This window comes from Pseudochaenichthys georgianus, chromosome 3, assembly GCF_902827115.2.
Source record: "Pseudochaenichthys georgianus chromosome 3, fPseGeo1.2, whole genome shotgun sequence".
Classification (NCBI taxonomy): domain Eukaryota; kingdom Metazoa; phylum Chordata; class Actinopteri; order Perciformes; family Channichthyidae; genus Pseudochaenichthys; species Pseudochaenichthys georgianus.
The window spans coordinates 32531595-32557500 of record NC_047505.1 but is presented as its reverse complement, the minus strand read 5'-3'; the positions used below and the strand labels follow the sequence as shown (position 1 = coordinate 32557500).

Genomic DNA, 25906 nt, shown 5'->3' with positions numbered 1-25906 from the left:
TCATTATTCATTTCGACCGATATCTAATCCCATCGCGCACGTACATTTACCAGAAGGTCCTGAATGCATCACATGACGTATATATTTTTTAGTTTTGCTATTAAATCCTTATACCCAAGTCCACCATCCGCGTTAACAAATTAAGGACATAATGGCCAATAAAGCTTAAAGCAATCTCAAAAAATGACTGAAGCAAAAACACAAAATAATTGCTGTGTGTATGCGCAAGCGTTGCGCTGAAGTTGCCGCACGAAGACAAACAAAGCACTTCCTCGAAGTTGCTGCTCATATGACTGCAGCTATGCGAGTGATGTCTTCTCTAACTCTTTCTCTCCTTGTTTCAATAATATGTTGTTCCTTGACAGAAAAGCTTTCAAATGCATCATCTCCAAACATAATCATCATGCTCATGGATGACGTAAGTTATGTCTTGTGTTTTGAATGTGTTATTGTAACTGTAGTTCATCACATCAGCAGCATTACAGATCTGCTTGAGCAGTGAATGAGTGTCTGAATCATAATTCTCTCTCCCTCTTTCTTACAAGTCATTTGTTTTCTCTTTTCTCTTTTTTCGGTAAAGGTATTTGTTTTCCTTCTGTCTCTAGGCTTTCAGAACTAGTAGCAGTTGTCCATGTACTGTAGCCTACATCTCATTGATCCTTGCTGCCTGTGAACAGTAGTGTGTGCTTTAATGTATGCTTTCTTTTCTGAAAGGGATACACTAAGTTCTTAGTCCTTTTACATAAGTAAAAGTAGCAATACAGTACATAAACTCTGTACAAGTAAGAGTCCTGCAACTTCTTACATAAGTACAACATTGTTAGCATTAAAATATAAGTAGCAAAATAATCCTGGAAATATAATGTACTTGAGTTAAGTCCTTTAGTAAATGTACTTCGTAATATTTCACCACTGCTTTCTGTGTGTCTGTATATGTGTCAATAAACTTCCCTCTGCACTTCAGATGGGTTGGGGGGACTTGGGGTGTTGGGCCAGCCCTCTAAAGAGACCCCCAACCTGGATGCCATGGCTGCTCAGGGCATGCTGTTTCCAAATTTCTACACTGCCAACCCGCTCTGTTCCCCATGTGAGTCAGCAGATCTATGTTGTAATATAGAAGCTAACAGGATGTTAGAACAATGCCAGTCGGTAATTACTACTTCCTTATATCTCTACTTGTTTTTATTGTCACATTATCAAAATGTTCGAATAGCACCTGATATATGAAAGAACCTCAAAAAAATAAGCTTGCACCTCATCTCATTTAAATACAACATACAGAACAAAATACACTACTTACAGTTATTACATTAACTATTGTTGAAAAGGGAGTTTGTATTTTGTACAAAAAAGGTTAATAAAAAGTACAGATAATGTATTACAAATTTGACAAGCTGTAAAGGTGACTTGCTTATTTTTTTATTGAATTGTGTTCATTGGGGTTGCACTTGACAGCAGTGATCATTGATTACAATTAAGATTTGAATAGCAGTTGATAAAATAATGGGTATTGGTATTTGAGTTGTTACAAAAAACACAATTTCAAAAGCTTAACGTATCAACATACTATTCAGATGCATGCCAGAGCATTAAGAAAATAAGGGGGAAAAAGCATTTGGATCATCATAATGACCTTTTTTCCCCATCATTTCTACAACAGCCAGGGCTGCTCTTCTCACCGGGAGGCTGCCTGTCAGAAACGGTTTCTACACCACGAATGGCCACGCCAGAAACGGTACACTTGCAGTATATCCAAACTGTGTAAATGATCCAGCTGCAAATGATTTCCTGCAGGTTTTCTCATTACTGTAATGTACAGTGTGCAATTAAGTCATGGAAAGTTTTGTACACTAAACTCTGACCTTTTTTATAGCATACACACCACAGGAGATAGTGGGAGGAATCTCCAAGGACGAGATTTTGTTACCCCAGATAATGAAGAAAAAGGGCTATGTCAGCAAGATTGTTGGCAAGTGGTGAGCTCTTTATCTTTTGTATTCCAGGTTTTTAGAGGTTACTGAACTTTTAGAGGTCGCAGTATGTTGATGACCATCCTTGATGGTGCCATGGAATAAATGCCTCGCATTACAGGATCGAGGCTTAATGTCATATTGCATATTTTGGCAATTTAATCACAAATCATGTATACTTAAAGCTGGGCAGGCAGCTTTGGAAAAGCCACCAAAACTAAGCTACATTTTAAAGTATCCAACCGTTTGTTTATATTTATTGATTGCTGTCATCTGGAAAGAGAATTTGAAAAAATATAACAAAATATTATTCAAAAATAACTTTCCTACTCTAGCTTTAACATTACTGATGAACATTCTTTCCACAGTCTTTAATCATTTAGTTTTTATTTCCACTAAGGTTCTTTGCAGTAATGCAACCAAGCATGCTTACTTATCCTCACAATGTTACTACCAATCACACAGCTTTGCAGACCTGTCTTAAAGTTTCAAACCTCTGCAAAAGGTTTAAAAGGTCTGCATTTAGGTCCTAAATTGAAGTGAATAGAAACCAATCAGAGCCATAATATAGTCATTTGCGGAAAAAACATGAATTTAAGTATGTTGCGCTTTCGAAAAAAAAGATTGTAGTAGTAGCAAAGGTACAATTGCTTTGTAGTAGAAGTCCACATTTAAACATGCAGAATGGTCCTTCAGTCTCATTGATCTTACAGTGTATGAGTTCACTTTGTTTGTCACTCAGGCATCTGGGCCACAGACCGCAGTACCTGCCCCTGAAGAATGGTTTTGATGAATGGTTTGGTGCACCAAACTGCCACTTTGGCCCTTACAACAGCAGCATCAGACCCAACATCCCCGTCTACAACAACTCTGAGATGCTTGGCAGGTAGGATAACACACAAGCACTCATATATGCATAACAGCAGACAGAAACCGAGGCTGAAAATGTATACAAATCTTCATTCCACCTGACTCAGTGGAATAGCTTGGCTGTCTGCTTCTCTGGGTGAGTTGGGTGTCTCCCCGCCTCTTCTTTCTCTGTACCAGCTGTGCTTGTGTATTCCATTTTCCGCCCATTTGTTTTCCCCAAAACAGCCATATGTGTATTCAGGGTCATTGGAACTGGCAGCCGGGCGTGTTTTTCGCTTAGCCGTGGGTTTAATCAGCATTGCTTACCTGGGCCCTGGACAGACAAACACACACACATAGACACGCATACTCACTGAAACACACAAGCCCTCATGAGACGGCAGGTTGCGTTGGCTGTGTGCGAGGACACCTGGAGGAAGTGAAGCGTAAGAAAGAGAGATGCCTGTCACTGCCTCCCTGCTTGCTGCGCCACGCTTCAGCAACACCTCATAACAGTTCCCTCTGTTCAGATCTGCAGAGACTCCCCAGATATGTCTTTCACCAAAATCTCCTGCAAACACAGTCCGCAAGAGGGACATTTGCTTCTGTTGTCGTAATGATTGTCTGCGGTAGTCTAGGTCAATTTAGAGGGAGATTGAAAGCCTTGACAATACAATCAGGTTGCTATGAAAGAGTTATTTTATGCGGTTGAATGAGCAGTGGAGAAATGGCATGGTGTGGGGACAGCAGCTATTCAGATGGGATAATGGCTAAATAAATATGAAGGTTTATTTAATAAATAATAGCAACCCACTTGTTTTCCAGATACTACGAGGAGTTTAAGATTGACAAGAAGACTGGAGAGTCCAACCTCACACAGATGTACCTGCTGGTAAGTTAAGGCTCACAACACTTCAGTGGAGTATTTCAGATAAACCAAATTCTGTTTCAAAGTTTCCTCTGTAAAGTCATTATTAGAACATAATGAAAGTCACTATATATTTATGGTCTACCATAGAAGAATGGTCTTTTGTTCACCAGAACATAAAAGCACAAAAAAGTGAATCATCTATTTAACCAATTTAAAGCAAAATTAAAGCCTGATTTTGGCCTTTGATCATCGCCATGCTTTTCACCAGCAGAAGTGGATTGTTGACTTTTGCGCACTCTGTTTGATTATCCCTGCTGCCTATGTCTGTCCCTCCTATTCAGTTTATAAAGGGATCAAAAGCAGCATGCAGAGACGAGCTGCATGCTTGAGAGGCGCACTCTGTAATCACAAGAAGAAGATGGATCTGTCAAATAGAGCTTTGTAAAGCTCCTATTAGTATGCTTTTTGTGATCAACAATTTAGATTTTAGAACAGTGCGAAACAAAAACCGCAGCCCTGAAAATAGGTGGGAACTATTCCCAGGTGCAGTACCAAATAGACTAAATAAATCCATATTTTATGCCTTTTTCGAAAAAAAAGTCTCAGTAGACCTATTATTAATGTTGTTGAGGAAACAAAGGCACAACATGTTTAGATGTAGTATGTAGTATGTAGAGGAGAAAGGGGTTATTTTCTGACAGCTGTATTGTGATTCGAGTAAGCCATTTGACATCTGCACTGACAGACTCTCCCACCCTCCGCCCTCTACAGGAAGGTGTTGACTTCATCCGCCGTCAGACAGAGGCCCAGCGGCCCTTCTTCCTCTACTGGGCGCCCGATGCAACTCACACCCCTGTCTACGCCTCCAAACTCTTCCTAGGGCAAAGCCAGCGAGGCCGGTACTTTATATCCTACATTACTGACTTATTGTCCAGCAGAGGAATAAGGTTATAAACTAGAGAATGCAATTCCTGAAGAAATTGCTAGTGGGAATGCTTTATTCTGAAAAGCTGACGCTAAACTGCTATGCTGAAATGTAATGTGTAAGAAGAAAGTGATAATTTAGATTGAAATGATACATGAACACTGGGGGCTTGAATGTGTGATGACAGAAGAAAAGAAAGTAAAAAGGCTTGGAAAAGCAGCAGAATATTTGAACTGCAAACTTCTGAACTAACTTGATGGTGAATGATCTGTCGCCATGGCAACGGCATTTGATGACACCCCATAATACGCTTAGATGCGTTGATGGCTGCATCGTTACCAAACCTGTGAAGTTTTGGGGCGTTTGAAGCAGTTACACGGAAGTTATGAGAAAACTATGTTTCATGGCGAGCATTGTGTTGCCATGGCAACGGCATTTGAAGAAATCTCAAAACTGTCCCGTAGATGTCTTCACGGCTGGACTGTGAAGTTTGAGCACTTTTTGAACATTTTCATAGGAGTTACAGCGACATCGTCTTTTATGACGAGGGATGGAAACGGGTTTCCATGGAAACGGCATATGATAAAACCCCATAATTGACGTAGAGCTGTTGAGGGCTGGACCGTTAACCATTATCTGAAGTGGTGCTGTTTTGACCCTTTTCATAGGCGTTACGACAACATCGTGTTTTATGGCGAGGGATGCGTTTCCATGGAAACGGCATATGGTGAGAGGTCAGATTTGACGTAGAGCTGTTGAGGCAAGAGAGAGATGATATACAGGTGAAGATTGTGGGACGACCGGACCGTGTCCATTGGAGCTACAGCGACATCGTGTTTTATGGCGAGGGATGCGTTTCCATGGCAACAACCTATGGTGAGATCTCAGATCTGCGTAAAGCTGTTGAGGCATGGGCCGGTGATATACAAGCGAAGTTTGGGCGTTTGCGTCCAGCAAGTCAATGTTTAATATCTGTCAAAGTAAGAATCAGATTTAAAAGTTGTGTTACACCAGAGGATTGTAGGAGATCCGGGGCTTAGTCCAGGAGTTATGGGGGGGGGGTGCAGGGGTAAAGTGCTATTTTTGTGGGGTGGACCAAACATCCTTTAGGGGGGTCGTCGCCTCCTCTAGGGGGGTCCGGGGGCATGCTCCCCCGGGACGATTTTTTTTTTTTTTAAATATTGAAGTTAAAAGCATCAATCTGGTGCACTTTGAGAGCAACATTAACCCTACCTTAATAATACCTTAAAGGGGACATATCATGCTATATTTGAACAATATATTGTAGGTCCATACTTAGAAAAACTATTTATATACTTTATATTCAAAATACCAAACAGATCCTGCATTTTAGCCATGCCTCATTTCGCTCTATTTGCTCTTTCCAGCGCTGTTTTTGCAGGGGCTGATTCTGTGAGCTGCAGCTGACCACGCCCCCCCTGCAGCTGACCACGCCCCCTGCAGGAGAGGGGAGCGTGCTTTGAGATCAGCTGCTGGGCTGCAGCGGGGAGAAGAGGGGGGAGAAAAAGAGATCTCAGTCCTCCGTGTTTATTCTATATGATTATATAGAGTCGTTATTCATTTGTTTTTAAAGCTCAATAAATAACAAAGAAGACCTTTGACCGGCACTTTTCTAATTTTGTCCGGAAGATTTAAATGTAACGGACATGTTGACCGGCAACTGAAACTCTGCCGCACGGTCCCCTCGTTCCTTGGAAGAGCCGGAGAGGAGGGTGTTTGTCATCTGCTGGGTAGACTAACCGGAGAGAATTACAGCGAGGGAGGGATTGCATGAATTACAGCAGCGGGAGCAAACACTTGCCTCGGGGAGGGAGAAAAAGAGCCAGAGCGGAGAATAAACAGAAGGGCAACCATGCGCGGGAAGTCTTCTTTGCTGCTTTTGTGGCAGACTACAGCGCCACTTACAGGCCTGGCATATGTACTACAGCGTCTCCAGCGCAATGGCCAGCCGTGGCCCAACCCCCACATTCCCCTGATAGGTGGAGAATTGACCAATAAGCGGAGCACCACTTCTGTGACGTAGAAAATAATTCAAGATCAGTCTGTATCAGATCCGTTGCAGCCCCGTTTTTAGAGATTTGGGTATGGAGGAAAAGAGAGAGGGTTGTGTTTTCTGACACTTGGTGAGTTCCCTGGAACCACCGGGGGACAAGGGGTGTAACGGTTCACAGAAGTCACGGTTCGGTTCGTACCTCGGTTTGGGGGTCACGGTTCGGTACGGTTCGGTACAACAAGAAAAAGCAAAAAAAAAGTCCCAAATGCATAATTCCAGGTTTGTTGTTATTTATTTTTGAACAGTAGTGCAAATTTCAGTCTCAAAATAAGGAACTCTGACATTTTGAATAATTAACTGTATTAAACAGTTAAAAACAAACCACAAACAGTACCACACACACTCAGATGGCCATAGTATCTATAATGGCTTCATCAAGCTGTAAAACTAAAAAGAATGTCTTGAAAATATTACATCATAAATAATAAGAAAGTGTTTCAAGAGCGCAAAGTCGTTGAAAAAATATGCCAAAAGCTTCCGTTATTTATTTTGGTCTCTCGGCTTTCATGTCTATTGGCTTCTTAAAAACAGCGGGGATCAGCTGTTGAACTGCTGTTGTCTTTTGCCGGGCTCCGGTGATTGGCAAATCTGGGTGATGCCTTCTGATGTGATTTAGCATGTTTGGCGTGTGTTTCCATTAGCATACCGCACCGCTATCGAACAACGCCGACACACCGTCCTCTTCCGATCCACTGTGCATTGCTTATCGTTTTATAGATCTATTCTCATCCACCATCTTTGTTTGTGATGTAAAGAGTGAAAGAGTCACGTTTCTGAATCGGGCACTCTAAGTGGATGCAGTCACAGCCAATCGGATTCAGAGTGTTGCCTGTCAGTTCCGTTGCCTGTCAGTTCCGTTGCCTGTAAATTCCGTTGCTATGGTTCCGTTGTTATGTGTACTGAAACGAGAGCCGGTATAATTCCACGCGCGAAAACAAAATAAAAATACGTTATTTTAGTGTCTTAAAAGTAGACTGAGGTATGAAGGGTTAACGTTACATCTTAGAATAATTTTTAGTCATGTTCTGTATACATACTAACATATAAGGGTAATGACTTAGTGTGGTTTATCTTTTTGTCGCTGCTTTTAATTTAAACTGAGCGGTTGTGTTCATCAGTAAAGTGGAACTTCTGTGTGAACTATTCATATCTTAAACTGCACTGTAACTTTTTATTCATGTATTTTTCTTTTAATGTTTCTTTTATTATCGTTTACTGTTTTTAAATGCCTTTGTCTGAATGTCTTTCATTTTTGTAAAGCACCTTGAATTGCCTTGTGTTGAAAGGTGCTATATAAATAAACGTGCCTTGCCTTGGTTACTCCATGTTTACTAGCTATAAGATTAACGTTACAGTACATCACTCTTTTTCACTTCTTACTCAGTCAGCCAGAGTGCAGATATCACCATTAGATTCACAAACCCTGAAACATCATCCATTTCTTCACTGCTGGTGATGACATTGTTGTCTGCTGCTGCTGCTGCTTGTGGCGCCTGCTTCGATGAAAATAACTTTCTAATATCCATAACTTTATAGGCTATTAGCTTAAAACTCGTCAGGCACTAGGAAGGATCACTTCTTCTTCAGGGCAGGGAAGGCTACGCAGTACGCAGGCTAATGTCCCGCAGCGGCTGCCTCTCTGGTGGACTCCGGTACTGCACATTACTCCCGAGACATTTAAAACAAAAACAAATAATAATAATATTTTTTTTTAAGTGAAACATCCGGGGCTTGAGCCCAAGTAGCCACCCCCTAGCGCCGCCACTGTGTTACACGAATAATGTCAGAAAGATGTGTGACATTTTAAAGTTGGAATAAGGTTTCTGAGTGAAAGTATGAAGGAGCAGTTAGCAGTTGAAGAAGGAGCAGTTAGCAGTTGAAGTTGCATGAAGATTGTTGAAGTCTGAAGATGTCTCCATTGACTCCATTACATTACATTGCATTTAGCTGACGCTTTTATCCAAAGCGACTTACAATAAGTGCGTTCGACCAACAAAATACAAACGTGAAGAAAACAGAATCATATAAGTACATCACGTTTCATAGAGCTAAAACATTTCAAGTGCTACTCAACTGGCTTTAGATAAGCCAGTCCTTTATTAGTATATAAGTGCGTTGTTAATAGTTCTATCGCTCGAAGTGGAGTCGAAAGAGATGAGTTTTCAGTCTGCGCCGGAAGGTGTGTAAGCTATCTGCTGTCCTGATGTCAATGGGGAGCTCATTCCACCATTTTGGAGCCAGGATAGCAATCCCACGTGTTTTTGCTGATGGGAACTTGGGTCCCCTTTGCAGCGGAATTGACTTCCATGTTAAAAATGGGATGTATTATGGGATGTATCTCTGGAATTATGAAAGTTATGAAAGATAATAGTAATAGCCATTGATTCCCGACCGAGCTGAACATTTTGATGTTTGAACAGAGTTGCTGCGATGTTCAATGTGGGAGAAGAAGCAGCGCAAAATAACACGGCGGAATAATAAAGAATTTTGTGCGTAGCATAACAGATAGTTGGAATGCTGTGTCAGCATTCCAACTAAATTAATATAATCTCTCATTGGGAAGGATAACTACGGAAGAGGATTAGGGCCACATGAATATTTTTTTTGGGAGGATTTAAAAAAAAAAAAAAAAAAATTTGTTCTGGGAAAAAAAAGTCAGAATTCTGACTTAATCTCAGAATTCTGACTTTTTTCTCAGAATTCTGACTTTAATCTCAGAATTCTGACTTTTTTTCTCAGAACAAAAAAAAAAAATTCTTTGGGAGAAAAAAGTCAGAAATACCGGTAGGCTAACTGCCAGAATTCTGACTTCTGAATTCTGACTTTTTTTGGTGATGTGTTCACAAACTACAACAAACTTGCATATTGACTACATTACATATTCTCCAGTTGCAGAACACAAACCTGACTTGACAGAAATGTAATTTGTTCATGTAATTCAAGACCTTTTAATACTGCTAAGATGTTTAAGGATTCAAACAAGAACAGTTGCATGCTTCATTGTTCTTATATGGAAACAGACAGTTGTAAAATACAATGTATTGTTTGCTCCCTCTTACTTTTTGTGTAAATTGTAAAATGATATGCCACTTACCCTGGTGAATAACTTGTGTAAAAGCATGAATGTGGAGCTAACCCCTTATCTGACCATTGACTGGAATATAAAGTTGCAAAGCAAGTGCCTTGTTCAAAGCATACTTGTTTATTTAGAACATATTTTATACTAGTGTAAAAAGTCATTAAGACATAATCTTAAAATAATGCTTAAAATGTTTTATGATCAAATGTTTCCTCAGGTGTCACATTGCCTTGATTCCAAATGTCTTGTTAAAGTTTCAAGTGGTGGACTGGGTGGTTCTTCTAAACAAGTAGATACACATACACACTTTCCCTATACACACACGCACACACACACACACAACTCTCAGATGTGCATATAAACAGACTGAACTAGTCTTCTACCCGTTATCTTAGTTATGAGAAGTTATGATTACAATTGTTTGCTTTTTACTAAGATTGCAAGTATGGCTTTGATACTGGAAGACATTCTGAAGGTAAATTGTATTATGTCTCAACATCTGTTTTGCAGGCATTGTGTGCAACAAAACCTATCTTTTATTTTTGGATACTTTAATAATTGTTATTGCACTGGCACATTACAGGCAGATATTTGTTCCGTTTCTATATTTCACATCTTGTGGATCAACGAATAATTTAAAAAAAAAAAGCAAAGCAAAAGGGCTGTAATTTTCCGGTCATCCTTGTGCGGAATTGCCTACTGCAATGTGTAAATTTCTCACTGAAGCTGGTTCTACAGTTACCGGTATTTCTGACTTTTTTCTCCCAAAGAATTTTTATTTTTTTTTGTTCTGAGAAAAAAGTCAGAATTCTGACTTTAATCTCAGAATTCTGACTTTTTCTCAGAACAAAAAAAAATATTTTTTTAAAAATCCTCCCAAAAAAAATATTCATGTGGCCCTAATCCTCTTCCGTAGATAACAGCTTTGACTGTCTGTGTTCTGCAGGTACGGAGATGCAGTGATGGAGCTGGACTACAGCGTTGGTCATATTTTGTTGTGGCTGAAGAGACTGGGCATTGAAATGATACCTTTGTCTTCTTCACCTCTGACAACGGAGCAGCGCTAATGTCTGGACCAAATGAAGGAAAGCACTACAAATTAATTCCCACTTGCACACAGAGTTTCTCCCTTCGAGTCAGTGCATACCAAGGCACATTTTCTCTCTTGTACAGGTGTGTATTTTGGTACATGCTTACATGTGTTTTTGTGCTTCTGATTCCTCAGCCGGGAGCAATGGGCCATTCCTCTGTGGGAAAGAGACCACCTTTGAAGGGGGCATGAGGGAGCCTGCCATTGCCTGGTGGCCTGGACACATCAAAGCAGGCACAGTAAGAATACCCCTGTGATTTGAAGCTTTTTACCAAATAAAGCCTGCTAAAATACAATCATTCACTTAATCCCTACCGTCTTCTCTAGAGAATAAACTAGACCCAAGATCCAGAGCCAGTTATTCCTCTTCTAAACATTGTTGCTGCTCCTTAATGTTCTGCCTATCAACAGGTACCAGGAGCTGTAATATTCTATATAAGGCTGCAGGCGACGTACAGGACCGTAAAGGAATCATTTAACTAATCCTCTCTTTCTAATTATTGTTGCTTTGTGTTTTATTTGTGTATCATTTACCACTTAACATGCACACACTCTCACCTACTGGCGCTGTTAGCAGTCAATCTTGACTATGTTCAACTTCTATGGAGTGATTGAACTCTAGTAAAGAATTACTGCGTGATTGTGGCCTCAAAGCGTATGGGCGCTCTCTCCACTATTTCTTCAAATATTTTTGGCCTGGAATTAATACTCCAAGCTCTCTCTTTCCTGCCTCCCCCTCCCCAATGTAACCCCCCACCCACACCGTGATCCTCTAAGCCTGTGCGTTCTGCAAATGACTTTTAATTGTATTAGGGGCAGCTGTGACACGGGGCTGTGACGCAGAGGGATTTGGTGGAGGAGCGAGCGGAGGCTGCAGTCTGCAGTAAGCCTTGCCCCTGGCTCATCTCACAGGGGTGTGCTGGGGCCTGATAGCACAGCAGAGGAGCGAGGGAGAGGGGGATTGGGAGCGTCTTAAGCGGCTAATCTGTTTGTGTGTTTGCTGAGGTTGGATTGAGCCGTAATGAGGACTTCAGTATCTGAATATGCCAGGCGCTCAGGATAAAGGAACAGGAGGGGTGGATGGGGGGTACAGGGAAGGAAGCAAGGAAGAAGTAAAAGAGGTGGCTGGCATAGAAAAGAGAAAAGGAGCAATGCTTAAGACACTGCTACACTGCCAGGAGTATTCTGTGTTGTTAGGGCTTTGCCGCACCCCTGCCACTTTATAATTGACCAGTGTGTCTTAGCATGCATGTGCAGAACATGTCTGTGTCATTTGTGATTCTGCATGCCTGCATATATGCGTGCTTTTGTATGGATTAGTTGTATCTGTGCAGCTTTCTAGACCAGTGGGAGACACAGATGTAACTCATTATACTACAAATGAAGAACATCACCAAACAAACGTGTTTGTATGTGTGGCTTAGCTGTGAGAAGGAGGGTCAATCGATCCTCCCCGGAGCTCTTTGGGGTTGTGATGACAAAGCTGTTTTGTTGGAGCTACTGTACTCTGCAGCTCTGGATGTATCACTCGAGGAGGGAGGACACGACACACACAGGACTGCCCCCTCTCTGGTTTTGTAGTCTGAAATATCTGTTGATCTGTGTATTGAAAAGTCTGTAAGCTCTTTGAACAAAATAAGAGAGACAACAAACAGCCGTGCAATCCTTTGTTAAGGCGGGATTTCAGCAGATTTATTTGACTCGTGATAACATCTTTATGGTGTTTACGAGACACATTTTGGGGGGATTGGTGATCTGTGAATGCATCTGACAGATGAAATGTGCAGAAAATTGTTGACGACTGGTTATTCTCTCGGAGGATGGGAGGAGGTGTACTGGAATGAAGCAGGTGCAGATTCAGCATTCTCCTAGTGCCTGAGGGGGAGGGGGTGAGGGGGTGAGGGGGCTAGGGTGATGAGGGGTGGTGGTGGCTGCAGGAACAAAGATGTGGAGGCGGGTGGGGGGGTGTCGGGCCACACCACGTCGTCGAGTGTCACAATCCTTTTTGTTGTGTTTTATCAGGCAGCAGACACACAGGCAGAGTGGCAGAGACCGGGATAGAAGCTCTACCTCCCAAGATAACCAACAGCCCCCTCACAACACAGACAGAAATGAATGAGACATTAATAGAGAGTGATGAGTCAGTTAAAAAAGTAAAGAACAAAGGGTGAAGAAAGAATGAAGTTCAGCCATGACTGCAATAAAGGGCAGGGCTAATAAAAGATGAAATAAAAGATGGCAACAGGCTGAAAGTTTAGCTTTCTTGGTCATGCAAGTTATTACCAACTAATTGTCACTTTTGCTTTTTCTTATGCCCTTGTGTCCTGTCTTCTTTAATGGTTTCTGTGTGACTGTGTGAGGGGGACTTTAAAAAAAATGAAGTGAAGGGCTAAATCTGTTAGTGTTTGTGTGTGTGTGAGAGGAAGTGTCTGGATGAGCAGATAGATCATGGAATGCATTGCAAAGCCTTTTCTGTGGCTGGTTCTGTGGATACAGAAGAAAGGGGAATTCATTTCAGTGCTAAGGAGCTTGTGTGTGTGTGTGTGTGTGTGTGTGTGTGTGTGTGTGTGTGTGTGTGTGTGTGTGTGTGTGTGTGTGTGTGTGTGTGTGTGTGTGTGTGTGTGTGTGTGTTGGCTGCCGATAGGAGCACAGCGGCACATGGCGGTGCAGCTGCAGAGGCCTGATAGCGCTATCTGATTGTGAGCGTGCCGTCTCCCTCTAAGGCTCGCTCAGGAGAGAATGGAACGGAAGATCAAGGATGACAACGAAAAAATGTCATTTTATCTGAAAATAGTTCAAAGTTTATAAATAAAATAAAGCTTTTCACTGGGACTGGGAAAAGGAGATAAAACACCAGCTCGCTCCAGCTCCAGCCGCCTGCTCGCCCGGGCCTTGTCCTCTCCCTACTTTCTCTCCTCTTTTTCTTTGCTCCTCCTTTTTCCTTTTCCTCCCTAAAAAACTCATTTAGAAAGGGAGACATTTTGGAGGCTCCCTGAAGCAGGGATTAGAGAGTAGACTGAAGAAATGCACCTCTTTCCTACATGTGTGCACACAATAACACATACAAACATCCTATCATGACTATGCATTGCTACCTTGTACATGAAGAATATCTAGCATTATAGAGTAAGCTTGTATTAAAAGCAGAATTAAACGGTTTATTCTTGATTTAGGAGCAACATTTTCAAGGGATAATTCTTAGAAAGAAAGAAACCAGGACCTCTTTGTTGATGCTAAAATGTTAGCACTGCCATTAATAACGTGTGTGTGTGTGTGTGTGTGTGTGTGTGTGTGTGTGTCTCGGCCTACTGCTCCCCGCCTCCCTTACATCGGTGTGTGTGTGTGTGTGTGTGTGTGTGTGTGTCTCGGCCTACTGCTCCCCGCCTCCCTTGTGTGTGTGTGTGTGTGTGTGTGTGTGTGTGTGTGTGTGTGTGTGTGTGTGTGTGTGTGTGTGTGTGTGTGTGTGTGTGACATACACATACATGGAAGAACCCAGGAGCAACGTGAGTTTAAGTCCTTGAGAGGACACTTGGCCAGTCCTCATTTCTTAAAGGCTTGTTTTGTGTGCAACAGAAACACACAGGGATTTTTGTTTTTGATAATATTGTCTTTTATTCCAGGTGAATTTCCAGTTGGCCAGTGTGATGGACCTGTTCCCCACCAGTCTGGCTCTGGCCGGCCTCAGCCCTCCTGATGACAGAGCCCTGGATGGACTGGACCTGACACCGGTCCTCCTAAACCACCCCCACAAACAGGGAAACAGGCCAGTACACACACACTGTTACAGGAGTTCCCCATTTTTGTGCGACAAAGATTTTTGGTACCACTTTACAATAAGACTATCCTTATAAAGGATTCATAAAGGTTATTAATTAGGTTGTAAACACTTTATTAATAATTAAGAACCATTTATAAACCAGTTCTAACATACGTCAACACAGGCTCACTATATTGGCTACCTAGCTTAATTTGTCTTCTTCATCAGCCAGCATCCTTAGTATCTGTTGTTCACCGAGTTGAATCCCCCCCCTTCCATCTTGATGTTTCTTGGCATCTCTTTATTACCATTTATTTATGAGTTACTAACATGTATAACTGCCAAAACGGAGCCTTATTGTAAAGTGTAAAACACATTCCCATTTATTAATGAGTTACTACCATTTATAATCGGTAAACATATTTCTAATAAGGCTTAGCAGCACAGATAAATGTGGGCTCACTATTTGGCAAGCAACCGGTTGCCCTGTTTATCTCATGTCTTATAAAAGCTTATTAATGATTTATAAAGTTTTCACAACTTCATTAATAAATGAATTACAAACAATTCGTAAACCCTTTATAAGGGTAGTCTTATTGTAAAGTGGTACCAGATTTTTTAAACCCTTTTATAATAAACATCACGTCCCTGAGTGAGAGCATTGTTGTAACGTTTCCTTTAGTTATCACTGAACCCGGTAAACATTAGAAAGCCTATGTTAGATTTGGGGGATTTTTATATGATTAGAAAGCTCATATTCCTGGAAGATAAAAACATTTAGAGAAGGGTTAAAAAAATGTTCAAAGTTTTCCAAGACGAAATGTCTTTGTTTCTTAAAACACAAGTTTCCACGTTAGTTCAAACTCAACGTGGAAGAAAACAAATCTGAGCATTTGTTCCTCTTCTCATCCATTACAGGCCGATCTTCTATTACCGTGGCAATGAGCTGATGGCTGTGCGTATTGGACAATACAAGGCACACTACTGGACCTGGAGCAACTCATTCGAAGAGTTTAACAAGGTACGTTTATTAACACAGCCTCTCTGTCCCATGTCGGTTTCCTCAGTTCTTGATTTGTGCTTCCACATCCTCCCTCTTTGTCTCCCCTAATCTGCCTCAAACACACAAACACTTACACTGTTGGTGTTATCTTGAAAATGGCTCATCAGTTGACTGCTGTGTACATCAGAGCATAATGAATATTAATGAAGAACCCCCACATCAGCGAACTTACATCATTCATCAACCAGATGACTTGTTTGTTCTGACTCCAGTGGAGATCTTCTTCCTCGTCATTTACATACCGTCATTCCCCGATGTAAACTTGTTCTTTTGGCACCACGGAGCTCAAAAGAAGGATAGAAAGGCAGATGCCTGCAGTATCTCTTGGGCCGTAATTACATCAACTTTGTGCTGATTAAATGTATCTGGAGAAATGTGTAATGTGACACTTGAGAAGCAGGGTAGTGTGTTCTACATTTATCTCCTCTTTCCATAAAAAAACATGTCCTCCTGTCCTCCCATCATGGCTCTGCTTTTCCTGTGATCCAGTTTGTTTTATGCCCCCATCGGTCGCTTAAATTGCTCTCTCCTTCAGGGCCGCTGAATCAATAGCAGCCTCCTTTATCAACTCATGTGAACTGAAGTGGAACTTCACAAATAATGGCTTCTGATTGCCTGTGAGATGCCTATCGATTGGGGGATGTGTGTAGTGTGTGTGTACATGAGAGTGAGAGGTGGAGAGAAAACCTGAACATGTATGTTTGGTTCTCCTTATTAATGTGCAGATCAGTGTCTGTTCAGGAGAAAGTTAAATCCCCAATATGCGTTATGTCTTCGTGATTAGATTCCGTAAACGTTCCAATTAATGTAACCCATAGTACATTTTATAAACAGGAACAATTTAAACAAACTGACATAAATGTTTTGCTTCAGAGAAAATGTATATTCCTTATTTAGGTTATCTCTCTCAGGAATAACATGAATTATTGAATATGTTTAATAATAGCCCCTTAAACCCTATAGAGTTTCTAGTGTATTCTGTCTTCCTACAGCAATAACCAATCAAAGCCCTTTTACATACAACAACATGATTCCTGCTTCTTCGTCTTATATATAAAATATAATTTGTATATGGTAAAAAAACAAAACAAGAACGGAATAAGTGTGTCTGTGAAAAAGAACAACATTACAGGTTAATAGCTGAGAGACGTTTTGCTCTGTCCTGGCTGTGTTCATGCAGCTCAGCCATGAGGAAAATGAGAAATGTCACAGGCTTAAATGGCTCTCATTCAACTCTCTTGAGGGAGTGTAGGGATGTTAATATTGCGAAATATAATTTGTCGTGGCTCCTTGTATCTGTATTGCTGAGTAACCTGTGATACAGCAGGAGATCTATGGCAGTTAAATACTTCACAGACTGATGATTGAAAACTGAAAAATAACGATTTCCCAGATACCTGTTAGTCCTACACTGTTTTGTTGTACTTTGACAACAGATTACTGTGCATCAGCTCCTGCTCACTTTTGAGCTACATTGTGGCCTGTGACATTAACACTGCTATGCTTGCTAAACAGAACATGGTTCACTTACTTTTAAGCAAAAGGCATTACAAATGTTACACATTAAGACAGCAATTTCAAGATGCCTGTAAAAAGAAAAAATGCGTTCCTATGAAATCGAAAGTAGATATTTTTCGGTATATATTGTAATACAGATGTGCTACAATCTATATAAATATCTGTTTCATTTAGTTTTGGGTCAAAAATACACATCAGATATTTCCATTTCCATAATCCATCCTGCCACCGCTGGATGCTCCTGCTCCTTATCTTGTAATAGCGACTGCTCTGCTCCAGTTTGAAAGCAGCCTAGTTGTATCCATAGCATTAATGTCAGGGGAGATATGGAGTTCTCGCTGTTCTGTCTAAGGTACATGAGACAGAGTCAGAGAGACACACAGCAGGCCTTTTCTGGCTGCTCCTCTGGGATGAGATTTCTTTTTTTTCCGTTCTTTTCTGCATTTCTAAGCTTTTGGCTTCAAAAGACAGGCCTGTCTGGATGAGAGGAAGGTCTGCAGGGCGGGGGGTGACTCTGCTTCTCACATTCTCTCTTTCTCTCTCTTCTATATGTATTTTTTAGGTGCTCTGTTGAGCGATCTCAGAGGGGGGCAGCCACAGTGCCTCACAGATGAATGCTTTCTCAATATTAGTTGTGCTCATCAAAAAGTGTGTGTGTATGTTTGTGTTGGGGAAGGGGGGAGATCTCCAGGGGGTTCTGGAGGAGTGAGTGTGACTCAATCAGGCTGCGATCACTGCCAGAATGGAGTCATGGAGCGGGAGCGAAGGCGTGGAGAGATGAAGCGGGGGAGGCAGCACGAGGAAGAAAATCCTCATTTTGTCAGTGACTTGAGCCCCGTCATGATGTACCAACAGTAGCTGCATAATGAACACAACAGATTGGAAGACAATATGCATATAGGCCGTGCAACAATAAGATTAAGCACGGGGCTTAAAGTAGCAGCTGGCTGCACGCATACATTTAAGCATTTGGATATTTAATTTAGTTTTCAGATTTTCTTTTTTGATGCACATGATGAACATCTAAAATAATCAAATTGGGCGATCATCATGGGGGAAAAAACATAAAGAAACGTCATAACAGAGAGCAAAGAATCATTACGGGAATTGTTGAGAAAATAAGATGTAAAGGGTTGTCTTTTAAGTTTTTTTAAGTGATGCAGAAAGAGTTCAATGAAATATAATTGTTTCATACCAAACATGGTTTATACATTCCTCCTAAAATGTTTAATTTATCATCAATCACTAATCTCATAAATGCTAGAAATACATTATGATACATGTACAATGATACTGTAAAGTGCATCCGAGTCATACAAGTTGTCATTATGTTGTGTGATTCCCCCTGAAGGGCATCAATTTCTGTCCAGGTGAAGAGGTCCCGGGTGTGACTACTCACGACCAGAAGGAGCACACACTGCAGCCAATCCTTTTCCACCTGGGGCGGGATCCTGGAGAGAAGTTCCCCATCAGGTTAGTTCCCTGAAAAGAAAAGCAAATCAAAACATGTGAACAGGTAGAGAGGGAGACAACGAGGAATAAGTGAAGAGATGTTGGAAATGATCTTGGGGGGAGCGAATAGGAAAGCAGGTTGCCTGTTGGGAGCGCAGTGTTTGTATGAGATCAAAGCTGATTCATTGGGATAAATTGTTCAGGTCTAAATTGAGAGCGAGTGCTGTTTCATTGAGTTGTGTGTGTCTCTGCCTTCAGTCAGAGGAGAGTTAAGATCACAGAGAGGATCGAGTCACACCAGAAGATACAGACGGCCAAAGCTGAACTCAGACTATTACTAAATAAGGGTGCAAAGATAGATGAGCGTCATACTACCAATATGTATGTGGTCTTTGAGGGAAAATGGTGCAAGTTGACGTAATGACTAATACATTAAGATCATCTAATAATCGCTTTGATGATTATATATTCCTTGTGTGCTCAGTGTTCGCTTTGGCTCCCTCCTGCCATAAAACCTTTCTGGATTGACCTTTCTTTGCTGCCTTCTGCAAGCTCTGCCTCTCACACCCTGCACCGCCTCATCTCCTCTTGGCCTCCTGCTCCAACTCCTTTCAGCTCTGTAGTGAAATTGGATGATGAAACATTAATGTTGTTTTTCAAATGCCCACCTTTTAGCCTTGCTATTTACTTGGAAGAATAAAAAAAAAGAAAAGAAGCAAAAACCAATCAATACGCAGCGATGTGTTGTGCAGAGTGCTAGATGTGCACACAAACACACAGACGCATACGCACACAGAGCCACAGACGCACACACAAACCAAACAGGCATACTCCTGTTTCACCTCTACAGCAGAGGTTTGTCTACAAGGTCACCCCACTGTGCAACACTTTTCTTCTTCCATCCTCTCTCATCCTCTCTCTATTCAGTCCTCTCCCTCTCCAAACGTTCCTGATACTCTTTCCCTTGTTACTTCTCTCCTTCTCCACCGACTGCTGTGCACCTCAGCTCACTTCTCCCCACTCAGCCGCTGTCCCTCTGCATCCACTGGGAGCGTTCTCCTCCATCCTAGTTAACTGTGTGTGTTGTGTACTCATGTGTATGTGTGCGTTTTGTCCGTGTGCTCCTCGGTCCCCCAGCTGGACTGGCTGCTTGGCCATCATTAATCTCTGTCTGCACCTAAAGAGCCACTTAAGATGATGTAGGGCCTGTCTGCACACATGCCTTCACTACTGTCGCAGGAAGTGATACAGCAAAGAGCACACACACGCACACAATCCCCAGTCCTGAACAGTCAGCATAGAAATCAGTTTAGATTATAATTATGCAACCTAGGAGAGGACTCTTTAGTGTAGTTGTTTGTGTTTAAAAAACAGAAGGACAGCCACATATGACTGGTGTAACTGGAGAAGGCCTCTCCTGGTGGTCCGTGTGTCCAGGATGAAGCACAAACCCAACCAAGTCTGCATCTACAAAACTTGGTTTCTATCCCTATTAGATTCTCCCTGCTTTCCCAAAGGGTGCCCGAGTGGACAGCCTTTGTGTTTTTGGATGTGTGTAGGTGTTTAAGGCTACAGCATTTCCCCTTTCTGATATAATGTGGACTGGATACATGTGCGCTGAGCATTCACTACAATACTCCTTTGACCAAAAGCCCACAATTCAGAAAGATGCTAATTTGTGTGTATGTGTGTTTTGAATGTATAGTTGTTATGTTTTGGTCGTATAACTTGTTAAAAACCCGAAGGACAGCCACATTTGACTGGTGTAACTGGACCACGCCTCTCATGGTGGTCCAGGATGACAAACCCAACCAGGTCTGCATCTACCAAACATGTTGGGTTTCTATTGGATTCATTTAAAGCCTTTTGCTGCCTTCCTCTTTGCCCTCCGTCTCTGTGACCTAAGGCCCCGAGTTTAACACATCCTGGCTTTCACACCACCCACCTCAGCTCGGGTCCCCTGAGTCTCGGTCATCCGCAGTGTAGTCCCGGCCCTAACACTGCAGGCAGCCCTGCTCACAGTCTGGCCTCATCTGCTGCCTGCCACCAAGCTCCCGTGTTCCCAATCAATAGTCCTTACTGAAGTGCTCAATTTCCACCGGGGTGGAGTAGGTGGTGGAGGGGAGGGGTAGGCAGGACAGATGTATTTGATTGTCTCCTCAATTCCCCCACCTTCTGCCACTGTGGTTGTGGTTGCGTGTGTGTGTGTGTGTTCCAGCAATAGTGTTATGAATCAGTAATCAGAGTGGTGACACACCTGAGCAATGCCCCCATCCCCCTAGGGTGCCATACATTATAAATCAAAGACTTCATTTGCATACAGCCTGCTTATTATTCCAGATTTTGCCTCTACACCAGTAAGCTAAGGGTTATAATCATGATAATGAGCTGTGCTGACTGTAGGCTTTTTATTATTTGTTTGCAGAGGGGGCATAAACAAATGATATTATTAGTTTTTGATTTAGAGGTCTGCAGTGTGAGATTTTCATTGCATAGACAAAACAATAGAAAACATAATATCTTATGCAAGTTTCTGTATGCATGGCGCACTTTACTTGCAGACTTGTATGGTAGCGGAGACAACTTACAACAGTCTGATAGATATCCCCATAATTTACTTTTATTAAGTTGCTTCATCACTTATCACAAAATGAATCGCAGCAACCAGTAGCGGGCACAGAGAGGAGGGGAATTAAATATCTCTCTTGCTGATCATAATCTGGCGAAAGCAGAATTTGCGATTTTAGATAGCTGAAGCAATTTAATCTGAATGTCTGATTTTTAACCAGGGGTATGAATCCAGTGCTGTCCTATCAGCTCGGGTCACACTGCATTGATAGTTAGCTCATGACGAATGTGGCACACCAGGAGAGAGACTAATTGCGGCCAGTGCACTACCAGGCGAGTAAAGTAATTGTAGGGGAAAGTAAAGACTGAGAGTATCAAGGAGAGGAGCAGGTGCTGGCTGATGGAGGAAAGCCTTGCTGCCCTGTGGGAGATCTAAGAGGGAGGGTAGGTGTGAGCTGGACAGGGCCTGGGGTTATTACTCTAATTGACACTTCACCTCACACACATGCACATGGTCCCCAGGGGCCAATCAGAGGGCCGGGTTTGCAGTGGAGGGAGCATGGAAGGCTGGCACAGGTGCTGCCGGCGAGCGTATCAGGGGTGTAATTGCACTGCTGATATTTGTCTATCTGTGTGTCACGCTACCAGACACCCACTCCCCCAACACACACACGTGCACGCACAGCCCATTAACCCTACAGGTCCTATTGAGAGCAGCGTTCCTTTGAAAGCCTTCGGGGCCCCTGTGTTTTACACACTGAATATAATAATGCACAGAGGTGCTCGGGCTCACTGCTGTCCAACAACAGTAATTGAGAGACAGGGGATGAGGTAGGGGTTACATAGTTCGCCCTGCTGAGCGTGCTTTCCCAAAGGGTGCCCGAGTGGACAGCATGTGTGTGATTTTGGATGTGTGTAGGTGTATCTGTTGTTTAAAGCTACAGCGTTTCCCTTCTCTGTTATAAGGTGGACTGGATACATGCGCGCAGCATTAACTACAATATTCTATGACCAAAAGCCAAACAAAATCTGAAATAATGCAAGTGTGTGTGTGTGTGTGTGTGTGTGTGTGTGTGTGTGTGTGTGTGTGTGTGTGTGTGTGTGTGTGTGTGTGTGTGTGTGGTGTGTGTGTGTGTGTGTGTGTGTGTGTGTGTGTGTGTTTGAATGTATGTTCGGCTTATCCATCCAGATAAACAATCCAACAGATAAACAGACTTGTGTTTGATACACTATGAAACCGTTGATCCGGGTCTGTATATGTGTGTGTCATTTTCAATTGTTGGTTAAGTCATTGTTTCACATGCATTCAAAGCTTAAAATAGTCAATTGACAAAAATAAATACATTCTCTTAGTAATTTATCAAGCAAAATTACCAAATATGTATTCTTTGTGCTTCTATAATGTGTAGTTGGACAGACAAAAAAAGATTCGATTTTCAGACATCTGCTTTCAATAAGAGTAAAAAATATCATCAGATAATGGAAACTGAAACAAACATTTAGTTTCAACATACTGACCATGTGTGTTGTGTGTTGCAGTGTTTCGTCCCATGAGTACCAGAAAGTGCTGAGCAGCATCTCTCCTGTTGTGGAGCAGCATAAGAGTACGCTGGTGCCCGGTGTTCCCCAGCTCAACATGTGTGACGTGGCGGTGATGGTGAGATTTATACAACATAAATATTAAGATGCACTTAGTAAAAGTGCAAAACTATATCAATTATGTTGAGAATACATTCATTGTGTGTGTAGAAGGTAACTCAGATACTGAGTGTTAATCCCAGGAATGTTTACACCTTATCTCTCTGTCCGTCACACGTATACATCAGATACACGAATACAAAGACAAATTAATTAAGCCCTTGTGAAAAAAACTAAGAATTCATAAAACTTTCTGAATATTTAAGTTAATGGTGGGGTAGGTAATTCACTTCAGAAACACTTTTTGTTATATTCCATGGAATGCTCTGAACATCCCGATAGCAATGAATACATTAAATGCTTTGACAATAAATACATAAAAAATGTCATCTCTGGAAGCCGTAGTACTGTAAAAAGCACGACCAATCATCTGAGCCGGCCCGGCTAAAATAACTGGATGGCCTACCTGCCTGTCAGCCTTCCATCTGTGCACAAACTTATCTCGTGCCCTCATTGGTCATGTGCACGTTCGTGTGTGTTGGAGGAGGGGCTCTATAAGGAAGTCTGAAGGAAGGGGCAGATTTTTTCCGGTTGTGTATTTTCAGATTCTAGCGCACTCGAGTTGGTTTCTCCATTCTTACCTACCCTACCTTTAACCCTCTGAGACCCACGGGGCCGTATACGATCCCAAAGATCACGTTGTGTTCAAAGCGTCATAACTTCTCAGCTGTTTCAGCCAGAGACATGCCGTGTTTTTCCTCTTCAACTACAAAAACGGCACTAAACAACTCTATTCAGTTTTTCATTGAGAGGCGTTTACTTATTTCGGTGAAATGAATGCATAAAGTTGTATATGCTGCGGATGGTCTCACCTTGATTCTGGCGCATCGCTCATCATTTATAGATCTATTCTCATCCACCATCTTTGTTTCTGACGTAAAGAGTGAAAGAGTCACGTTTCTGAATCGGACACTCTGAGTGGATGCAGTCACAGCCAATCGGAGTCTGATTCAGAGGGTTGCCTGTCTGTTCTGATGTTATGTTTACTGAAATGAGAGCCGGTATAATTCCACGCGCGAAATAAATAAATAAAAGTTGGAATACGTTCTTTTAGTGTTTTGAAAGTAAACAAGGACGGCACAGACGTTTACTACAGCTGAGGCTTTGGAGCAGATTTTTCAAGGGGACAATGTTGATGAAAATTCAGACGAATCTGCTCAGCATGCCATGTGTGATTGAGGACATGATATATCATGTGTACTCTTCAAAATTGGCAGGACAGAAAATGACAATTCTTCGCAAAAAAAACGCCCATGGACACTGCCCAAAAGAATGGGCATAACTATTGAACAGAATACGTTAGAATCTTCTAATCAGTTATGATACAATGATAATAAATGTGTGCAATTTTCTGTGTTGAATGTTTCTTTCAATGTTATGGTTAGCAGTTCTTTTTAATGAAATAAGTAAAACATTCAAGCTCCGTTTTTTATTTATTTTTTATTTATGGGCAAATATCCCCTATTATAGTGTATATAAGTCTCTAATGAGTGACACATATCATTAGCTGAGGTTGTGTTGATTTCTGGGATGTGTAAAACTTGATTTTACTGCAAAGAAATGACAATTTATTAGGCAAAACACAAAAATATACAAAAACAGAAATGTCCTATGTGGGTCTCAGAGGGTTAACTGTCTGCTTTGAGCTTGCAGACTATTATGTATAACTTGAACATATTATAACCTATATATATATATATATCATATCATTATCTGAACCTGGACATTTTCCTTTAGATTGTGTCTGTGTTTGACTTTTATGAAAAACATGTCCTTTAGGATTTCTTAGATATAAATTAGGCAGTGGCTTTTTCACACTGAAGCACAGAGTGAGAGCTACACTGCTGTGCATTTATTTGTGGCATAGCACTGCCCCCTTGTGGTGAATAAAATAAACAAGCACAGTAATAACTTCCTGTAAATCACTCATAACTCTGATAACATCATATTCTTGTGCTTGCTGTGATTGCTACTCTCTGTTACAGAATTGGGCCCCCACTGGCTGTGAGAAGTTAGGAAAGTGTCTCAACGTGCCAAAGTCTCAGCCCTGGAAGTGTGATTGGCCACATTGAGAGGATGAGGAACCAAAACCTGAAGATCTGCCTTTCTAGTCAACAGACAACCTTATTCTTTTGTAAAATGATGTATGTACAGTGTTGAAGAGATGGACATGGGGTCAAATCAAGGGATGTTTTTTGGTATTTCATTGTATGGGTTATGCAAATAGATTTTTTCTTATAGCTGCTATTTCAATGAGTGCACAAAAGTGGTACCCGCTCTGGAGAAGCACTGCAATAAGAGCCAATGATTGAAGTCAGGAAAAATTATTTAGAGAAGTTGGGATTTTTATTTTATTTTATCAAACCTAATGTGATGTACACAATGTTGTATTGTTGTTTTAAATCTTAATCATTATTACCTGCATACTGAAAAATGTGTTCTCAAAAAAAAGTTATTTTGTAATACCTGTTATCATGACCCTTTTAAAGTGGACCTATTATGCGATATTGGAAAAATATATTGTAGGGCCATACCTATACAAAACATGTCTGTGAAGTTTTTTGCTTAAAATACCAAACAGATCCATGCCTCATACTCCTCTTTTGCAGCCCTGTTATGGCACATTTCCACTGCAGGGCCTCGCACGGCTTTGTACGGTTGGCCAGGCTCACTTTATGCTGCGTTTCCATTACAGTTTAGGAACTGAGGTAGTAACTATTGTAACGCAGTGTAGGCAGAGCTGTGACGTCATCTTCAATGCGAAACACAAAACCAACATCAGCTGTTAGCACTCAGAGCTCACAGCTCCTCATATCTGTTCAGACACTAGGCAAAAGTTAAACAAGTACAAACCACAGACTGTCTGTGTCATGGCGAATACAGTCGCTGGTTTATTTATGTCTGTATAGGACGTTGTTGTGAGTGTGGACGGTCGGAGCATATACTGCGTTAGCTTAGCCGATTCAGAAAATACGCATTTTAAAAGGTTTTT

The 25906-nt window shown here is 41.6% G+C and overlaps 1 protein-coding gene across 1 annotated transcript; it reads left to right on the top strand.

The window, feature by feature from the left end:
* Positions 1–276: 276 nt before the first annotated feature.
* galns (galactosamine (N-acetyl)-6-sulfatase) lies at positions 277–25460 on the top strand. Its single transcript, XM_034110096.1, is given in 16 exon segments — positions 277–418; positions 965–977; positions 980–1087; positions 1661–1735; positions 1874–1976; positions 2713–2856; positions 3645–3711; positions 4462–4589; positions 10715–10785; positions 10788–10851; positions 10992–11097; positions 14479–14621; positions 15534–15636; positions 18548–18669; positions 22756–22873; positions 24900–25460. Coding segments are annotated over 16 exon segments (1581 nt in total). The 5' UTR covers positions 277–289; the 3' UTR covers positions 24987–25460.
* Positions 25461–25906: the final 446 nt, after the last annotated feature.